This window comes from Tetrao urogallus (assembly GCF_951394365.1).
Source record: "Tetrao urogallus genome assembly, chromosome: 5".
Classification (NCBI taxonomy): Eukaryota; Metazoa; Chordata; class Aves; order Galliformes; family Phasianidae; genus Tetrao; species Tetrao urogallus.
In genome coordinates, this window is record NC_136818.1 from 49222092 (window position 1) to 49231012 (window position 8921).

Below are 8921 nucleotides of genomic sequence, written 5' to 3' on the forward strand. Positions count from 1 at the left end.
TGCATCATTCAAAAAGCAATAAAATTAGTTTTCCTTTGATTTTATTTTACTGGTCGACATCATGATGTGAGTGCTTTATTGCGGTATTGAGATATAATACTGATATTATATATAGTGGCTTCTTATTTATGGACTTGCCTCTAAAGTAAGGTTCTAACCAAATAAAGAAGCACTGGAAATGTGCCTGTAAAGTGTAACTTTTATTAGTCATATACCTTGGCCAGAGACTCATCAACCCTGAGCATGAGGAGAGTTGTTTTGTAACTAGCATGCAGAAAGAAGCTTTTGAATGCAAGATATCCTCCTTGTCACTTGTTTGATCTCATCCAGAAAATGTAACATCTGTATCTTTGCTCTTTAAGTAGGTACAGTGCTTCAGGAACTGTGTGGAAAGTTTCTTTTTCTCCCAGTTCCCAGGAGCACTGAACTGCTGCTCAGTTATTAAGATAGTCAAGATGAGTTAGCCAGCACTGATGTAATTCCTGTTTCCTGGAAGATACACTCCCAATGTCCAGATGATTGTGCAGAAACAAGTACAGAAATAGTAGCTTGCAGAGGAGGATAACAAGCAGAGACATGACATGGTTCTTATGAAAAAAAAAAATATGTGTTCTCAGGTGACACAAATTACAGTGCTTGTTGTGTGAAAAGTCTCATCTGTCTAAATCTGTTGCTTCAGCGCAGGGTAGCTGGTTGCAGATTGAATAGGCATTTGTTCTGCCTGCTCCTTATGGGGTTTCTGTAAATTCATTTCCAAGATTGGCATTCGAGTAACAAATACTCATCACTGTCCATTGTTTCATTGCCCAGGACTTTGTTTTGGCCACACTGTAAAGTCTGCTCATTAGAAGCCAGCTTTACTGACTGGTGAATCTTATGGGAGCCTGTGGCATATTTCACTGGGAGGCTGCTCCATGGGATGTTCAGATTTTAACTGAACATGGCATGTGATGTCCTAGTGAAATTTCACATCAGTGGTTCTGCTGACAAGCCTATTAACATTGTTCTACCTCTACTAAAGCAAGGGGAAAGATACCTTTCTTTCCTAGCAGGATTGCACGTCTTCCTTGACTGGGACAATTGAAGCTGTCTTGTGCGCTCCACACAGTAAGTACTGATTGCTGAGAAAAGGGGATTTTAAATCAAACTCAGTGATAAAAGTGTAACTCTGTATCTTACTAGCCACTTAACTATTGGCTTTCTGTTTCTGTATGTGTGTTTCTGCATAATGGAAGAAAATAAGAGACAGTATTTGTCTAACAGTGGCAGGAAGGTAGCTCAAGAGCTGGCTGCTTTAGGCAGCTGAGACTTTTTTTTTTAGTATCTATAAATTTTAGAGGCTAAGGTCTGAACTGAGGAAGAGAACTGTCTGGTGCATGCTTACTGTTCCATAATACACTCTAGCAAGTACAAAGAACCACGCTGTTTATTTAATCTGAGATAAGTCAGTACAAAATGTACAGAAAAAGCAGTACAAATTTACAAATATACATCATCTGTTACATTCTTCGATCATCGGACTTTGTAGTAGTCCAGCTTTAAGAAATCCACATTTCCAGGACTTTGTAGTAGTCCAGCTTTAAGAAATCCACATTTCCAATACCGTCTCCTCTCACCTTCATCACGTTGCATCTGAATCTTGCAGTCCATATGGCTACATGATGGAGCTCTGTCCGTGAGCTCTTTATCAGCCACAATCACTATAGCACGTTTAAACCCCATTACTTAGCTATTCCTTTAAATCCACTTGGGGTCTCAGCAGACCTTCTTCCATTACTCCTTTTCTCTTCCACATATCACCACTCATGTAATACAGTTTTCTGAAAGTGACAATTTTGCAGAGGCATGGCAGCAATTGCAAATATTAGCTACTGAGAACTGTGGGAAGGCTTGATGGAAGTTGCTAAGGTTGGTAATAGTGCCATCAAGATAAAATGGCTCATGTTGCTGATAAAGATTGCATTGCAATTTAAAACTATAAAAAAATTAATACTGAGAACCATTAAAAATTACCCTTGAAATAAATAGGAATAAATAGAGCTATTTTAAAACCAGTGGAAACTTAATTCTCAATCTGCCTGAATTGTCATTTTCAGTGAAGGCATTTCAAATAATTTAGTACAATAAATATCTTCAATAAATATAGTATGTTCAGGGCTATTTTCCTCCAGGATCATGCGAAGCATTTAAAAGCAGCAAAAAGAGAGCAGTCTGGTTTTTGTCTCTTCAAAACTTGTTTAGTTGGGTGCTCTTATAGGAGTTGTTCTTCAGATTCTTGAACAGCTCTTTGGTGCCATTCTGCCACTGAAGAACGAGGTCCATAGGGGTTTTTCCATCCTGATTAAGATGAAAAGAGAAAGCAAGATCTAATTTCAGCTGGTGAATTTATTCCTTTATTCTTCCCTAAATATTTGCATAGTGCATCTGATGTGAGACTTCTACGTGCACAGGATCAGGTACTCTCATTCCTGAGTTATTTTGCCCTCCTATCCCCTGTCTGTTCAGCCTCCTGATGAAATTTCCGTGTATGTGAGTGGACCTATGCCGTGTTAGCAAACAGTGTGACTAGCAGAGCATGCCACTGTTTCTTTGGGTCCAATCTAAACTGATTTGAGAATTTGGATAAGAGTGTGTGCATGCTTAATTAAATTATGGACAACATCTAAATTAAACAGGAGCAACTTTACTGCGCAAAGCCTGAGTGAGTACACTTTGTGCCTTTTGGGCTGTGTTCTTCCTCATTTTCATACCCGGGTGAGGGGAAACACTGGGAATGGCTTTGCAGGTTGGGGCAAGGACTGATTTCTCCCTTACTTTCTCCAGGTGTAGTTGATTGCTAATCAGAAGCATTAATTGGTGCTAGCTAAAGTAGATCTCTTAAGTCATGGGGCTCCTGTTGTGATCTCAGTGGTGACTGAAGCCCAGGAGCTGCGCAGACAGCAACTGTGTGCATGGGTCTTAATATAATATGTAAGTAAAATAGGGTGTGGTGGTCGTTTAAATTGCAGCTGATAGATTGTGCTTTTAGTGTAGGTATTGCTTTTTTCATCTGTTCCCTGACCTCCTCCAAGTTGCCCTTTCCCTGTGTGAGCTGTTCTTTAGTTAACTGTACAGTGATTTAATTAAGTCTGTTCACAATAGTCTCTTCTAGCCTTAAAACCCACAAAGCTGCTCCAAAGGAAAACTTCTGAATTACTTACGCCATTCTTAATGGTAAGATCTGCCCCGTAGAGAATCAAAAGCCGGACCATTTTGTAGCGGTTCAGCCTGACAGCATCATGCATTGGTGTGTCACCTTCCTACGGGGTGAGACATGGGTCAGCCTGTGCCACAGACCAGGCTGCACCGTGTCACCAGGGGTTTTCAAGGGAAGTGGAACCATGAAGACAGGCAGCAGCCCAGTTCCGAGGGTAAGGATCTGGTGGAACTTACTCTGTCTCTGGCATTGAGGTCTGCTTCGCAAGCAATGAGGTGCTCGGCACAGTCGTACTGCCCTGTTCTCACAGCTACGTGCAGTGGGGTGCTGCGTAGCTGAGTGGGGAGAAACAGGAGATTTAGACTGGATATAAGGAAAAAGATTTTTACAGTAAGCATGGTAAGGCATTGGCACAAGTTGCCCAGAGAAGTAGATGTCCCATCCCTGGAAACATCTAAGGTCGAACTGGATTGGGCTCTGAGCAGCATGATGGAGCTGTAGGTGTCTCTGTTCATTGCAGGGAGTTGGACTAGATGGCTTTTAGGGATCCTTTCCAACTCAAATAATTCTATGAAGGCCGTCAGTGACACTGAGCACAGTAAAATAGTACCACAACAGCCACCAAAAATTATCTTCTTGGGGGGCTTGCAGTCTCTAAAAAGTGGCTGAGCCCCAGAGGAACATACCTTGTCTCTTGCGTTTCTGTTTATTCCTTTGTCCAGTAAGAATTTCACAATATCCAGGCTTCCTCCCCGGCATGCCCAGTGCAAGGCAGTAGATTCAAGCTATGACAGAAAAAAACACAAGTAATTTAATTCAGCATAATGCACGAAAAGAAGAAATTTAGCTAATTTGATCAAACTTCTAAATGAATTCAAAATCATTTGTCATGCAATTTAACTTAAAGCAGTTTTCCATGATTGTTGAGCCATTTCAATTAACAGCCTCTGTCATCTAGCCCTCCACCTCTCCAATACCAATTCTCTGCTTGGAGGGCTGCCCCTTCCCTACAGGTCTTGCTCTGCTCGCTATTCCTCTGATTTCTTACAGCACCGCGGGCATGGCTGGTTGAGTGAGGGGAACAAGGCTAGTTGATGCCATCTATTTAGCAAACAAACTAAGAGCTGGAAGTGGAGGAGTGAAAAAACAGCAGCAGAACCCTCACGGTTAGTGTTCAGCAGAGAAGATGTCTCTCAGGAGCACAAAGATTTCCTGGTGGAAAATGTATACTTTGCACTGGGCCCTGTGGGGCCCTGTGGGGCCCTGCTACCTCCAGTAGCTGCTCACAGCCCGATGTGGTAGCCTGACCTCGGATGTTCTACCCTTCTTAGGGCTTTATGGTTTGTGGCAGCCTGTTGGTGAACATGGTCCTCCCATTCCTGCATTTTACTTCAAAATGTTTTGGCCCAGAAAGACAGACATCCCCTCCTGAAACCTCAGCAGTGTTATTCTGAGGATAAACTTGAAAGACAGTGTAAAGTCTATCGCTTTTCTTGTGTTTGTTTTACCAGTTACAAAACATTGAGCAAATTTTAAAGTACGTGTTAATGAACATACCATATCTTTCAGTTCAAGCAGGGCTCCAGCTTCCACCAACTTCTTGACCACCTCTAGATGTCCTTCAGAGCATGCCCTGTGCAATGCAGTACGCTTGTACTGTCAATTAAAACAGTGCTAAGTCAGATATCAAGTATGGCACAAAGAGGTCTCTTTAAATCTTTTATCTTTGCGTCTCTGGGATGATGGCAAATCCACGCATTATGCTGATTCATTTTCAAGAGCTAATGCTTTCGAGACCTGAAATCTGCTAAATTTTAATAGCATTCTAATAGCAGCGATCTGCCTACCCAGCATTTAAAAAGGTGTGAGGAATATCTGCAGTGTGGCATTAAAATGATGCCTCTTGATTCCTGCATTCAACACACGATGCTGTATTTTGCAAATGCAGCTTATGCATTATGGAGTACAAGGGCCAGCAGCATCACTTTTTTGTGTGTGTATTTCTGCAGACAAATTTCTTATCTGTTCATCTGTAGCATTAGAAGAGCATCCGTTACAGAAAATCAGGGTCTCCTGGTCACCAATATCTCTCTTTGAAATGTAAGGATTCTTTTGAAGTAACGTTACTTAGGAGGATCCCAGCAGCCCTTTATCAATGGAATACATAATACGTTAAAATTCTAGGGTTTATTTACCCCAACCCACTTCCAGTGCTTTTCTCCTCAAAACTGTGCATACTATAAAACCTACTGGTGAAAGTTAATTTTGTTCTGTAATAAACTTTCTTGTGCAGCAGGCTGCAGAGTAAGAAAAAGAGCATACCTCATCACAGACATTGGGATCTCCTTTGTCTGACAAATATTTTTCAATGACTGGCAACTTATTTTCCAGTGCAGCTCTGAAGAACATGGCTATGTCCACTGGCCCTGTCTAATGGAGAAAAATATACAGGAGGTGAATACAAGTGGCACAAAAGCTCGTTGGTTCTTTTCCAAAGGAGCTCACAGCAGAACTTACAATAACTTCTGGTTCGGGTTCCTTTAAAAGGGGAGCTTTCACTTTCCTGCATTTCTTCTTCTTCTTCAGCTGAATAATTTTTTCAAGGTCCTCCAAGCTTTCGAGTTTTGATTTCTCCTGTAGTTTTTTCATCTTCAACTGAAACAAATGAGGAGAGGCAGCAGTTTGAGCTGGGACTGAACACACCTTCCCTCTAGAGTGGCAGGACAGTGGGTATTACCATTCAGTTGAATCCAGTTCAGACAGAGTTAACTTTGAAATAAGTTTTTGTTTTGATTTGATTTGATTTGTATTGGGGCTATGGCTAATGGACCATTAGATTAAGCTGCAAAGTGTAAAAGGTACAGAATTTCTTACACAGTTTTTTCATGCATCATTGTACTTTTTCCTAAACGCTTTCTTCAGCCATATGTTGTGGGATATCATGAGATTTTCTGGCCTGTGCAAGGCCAGGAGTCAAAGCAGCCCTGCAGTCCCTTTTGGTCCAACAATTTAAGACATCTGCAGCTTATGAGGGAGGCCCCTGTAGGTTTAACTGACTTCCACAAATCATTTTGCCTTCAACCACTTTCATGTGGTAGCCACTGATTTATCTTAATCCTTTTTGATATAAAAAAAACACGTGTACCCTTAAATGAAGTATGTGATTTATAGCAATTTTAGCATTTCGATCAGTAAGTGCTGCATTTTGATAAACTAGAAAGAATGCCGGTGTCTTTGAAGGGACAATTCGATAAGTATTTAAGTCTTGTTCAAGCCTCCTTTGTTAAAGCATCCCTGCATGAAGTGAGTACAGGGCACTGCTAGCATCAATGACAAGTGTGTTGTCTTTGCTGAAGTATAAGATTTCAGGTATGACACAGTGTCCTTGGCTTTGGAAGAGTGATTCAAAGTAAAGCACTATCTCATGACAAATTCTATCCTTTAAATGTATTTAAATAATATGTTTGTAAATAAATTGGTGAGGTCCTGACACATGGCATGTTTTTTTTCCAAATGAATTCTCATTCATGGGATCCACTTCAGAGTTACTGCCTTCATCAGTCAGCTGCAGGATTCGGCACATCTCTGCGTTTGGTGGGCATTAGACCAACTTCCTTTAGCAGTGACTTCCTGGGGGCTTGTTTATCTGGCCTAGCATGCATGTATTTCTAACTAAGAAAGAGGCAGAACTTCATGGAGCTCTGAAGAAAGTGTGTAAAGATGATAAAAGCCCAAGTACAAAATCCAAGAGCCTACCTCTGCCTCATGCTTCTGCTTCCCGGGAGCCATATCTACTTGGGTTAGTAGGTGATCAGAGGCTGTCTTTAGGTCATCTTGCTTCTCTAATTTTACAGCAGCTTCATACTCTCCAGTTTTGAAGTCCTCTGGGAGGAAGCTGCCGGTATCTTTATCATCAGTTTTCTTCCCAGTCACCTGTAAAGATAATATGTTATGAGCATCAATTTGATGACCGCAGCAAGCACCCCCTGGGATGATGGATCGGTGTGTGGCAGGCTGACATCAGCCTGATGTGTAGTATATGTGTGGGTAGCTGGGGCAGGCTTGCTTGCAGGCAGGTCTTCCACATTCCCAGAGCAACCCCCTGCTGGCATCCTCGGGGTTTGGGTCAGGTTCATGAGGCCACCTTGCTGTAACTCAGTGCTCAACTGGCACTGAGCTGCTGCTGTGCTGACAAAAGCTGTTGAGTTGTGAACAACATCCTTTTTCTTCAGAATTTTCTTGCATTTCCTCTCGCCATGTGTTAGACCTATCAGAAAGCTGTAAAAGGCTCTGCTGGAAGGAGCCAACCTGAGCAGGCACCAGCACCTCATGAGCAAGGGAAATGAGATGCCAGAGTGGGAGGACATGCTTTCCCCTTGGGACCTTACAGTCTGGCTGAAACAGTGCAGTTAAATCAGGATGCTGAGTAATTTCAAGGCTGATCTTACGCACTGCTGTCAGTACCGAAGTCCCCATTTATAGCACTTGGCAAATGAATGTGAGGTAGCTGCTGTGCTGAAGCTGCGTGATGCTGTGCTGCAGCACAGCTCTTCATAGCTTTTGGAAATATTTTGGATGCTTTATTAAGTATGCTCAAAGGGATAACTTGTTAAACTTAGAGGATGATGAACTTTATGCGGGTTAATCACAGAATCACACAGAATCACAGAATTGTAGGGGTTGGAAGGGACCTCCAGAGATCATCGAGTCCAACCCCAACTTTGATGAACTTAGGATGAACTCTGAAGTGGTTCAGTAAATGTATGCTTTCTTGACTAGATTTCTGTTCAATCACCCTTGTAAAGTTGTGTTTGTTATAGATTTTAATACTAGAGAAATTGTTAAGGCCTTGCCAAGAGTTTGGATGGTACTGGCTAGTCAGTGTATGTGAGTTTCATCTTAACTGTGCCATCTGGAGAAAAAAATATTGCTGTGTAATGCTCCAGTGCTTTACTGGATTGCTCCTCTTTCCCCAGTCTGTTGGTCATTGTTAGTCTGAACTCTGCAGTGGAAAGTTCTATTACTTGAGATCTGGTTTAGATAGGGGCTTTCAAAACTTGTACCATGAACAGCAGTGAAAATAGGAATTGTTAGTAATGCCTGTTGTTGGCTTAAAAGTGGAAAGAGAATAATTTGGTTTCCCTGCATTGCTGTCTTTTCCCTAGTCTCTTACTGGATTAGGATTTTGAAGTTAGTAGCTCTACAAGTATATGTATGTCAGTCAAGATCAAGGGAAAATACACAGCTAAATTTTGGTCATTCTGTACTTCCTGGTGAGTTATGTTCTGATGCAAAATTCAAATGACTGTGTAGTTATACCAGTGGCAAGCCCCCTTCCCTAGCAGAAGTTAGTGGAACTATAGTAGGATAATGAACTATAACAGATGCAGGTTTTGAGCACTGCTCTGTCACCTCAGTGATCCACAAAGGCTGGTACAATGACAGTCTAGAAAGGAAAGTAATTACGAGTAAATGAAAGAAGCTTGTACCTACCAGCTCTTCTACTTTCATCATCATCATGTTTGCCAGTGTTTGAAGGCTGTACTCCCCTGTGGATGAATCTCCCAATGCTCAGGCTGGCTCTGCTGGGACCACCACACTAGCTTTGCTTATATATCATTGGGAAAGCTATGCTTGAATGAGATAATCTTCCAACCTTGGAATCCGAGTACGCCTGAAGACTTGCCAGCTGGGAGGTAGGCTCGCGCTCATTCCAGACATGTTA

The 8921-nt window shown here is 41.9% G+C and overlaps 1 protein-coding gene across 1 annotated transcript; it reads right to left on the reverse strand.

Annotated features, from left to right (window-relative positions):
* Nucleotides 1–2226: 2226 nt before the first annotated feature.
* Nucleotides 2227–8716, reverse strand: ANKRD1 (ankyrin repeat domain 1; the record flags this gene model as incomplete). Its single annotated transcript, XM_079535726.1, has 9 exons — nucleotides 2227–2337; nucleotides 3201–3299; nucleotides 3433–3531; nucleotides 3883–3981; nucleotides 4754–4852; nucleotides 5519–5626; nucleotides 5714–5851; nucleotides 6953–7129; nucleotides 8690–8716. 9 exons carry the CDS (start codon nucleotides 8714–8716, stop codon nucleotides 2227–2229), a joined length of 957 nt encoding a protein of 318 aa, XP_079391852.1.
* Between the last annotated feature and the right edge of the window lie 205 nt (nucleotides 8717–8921).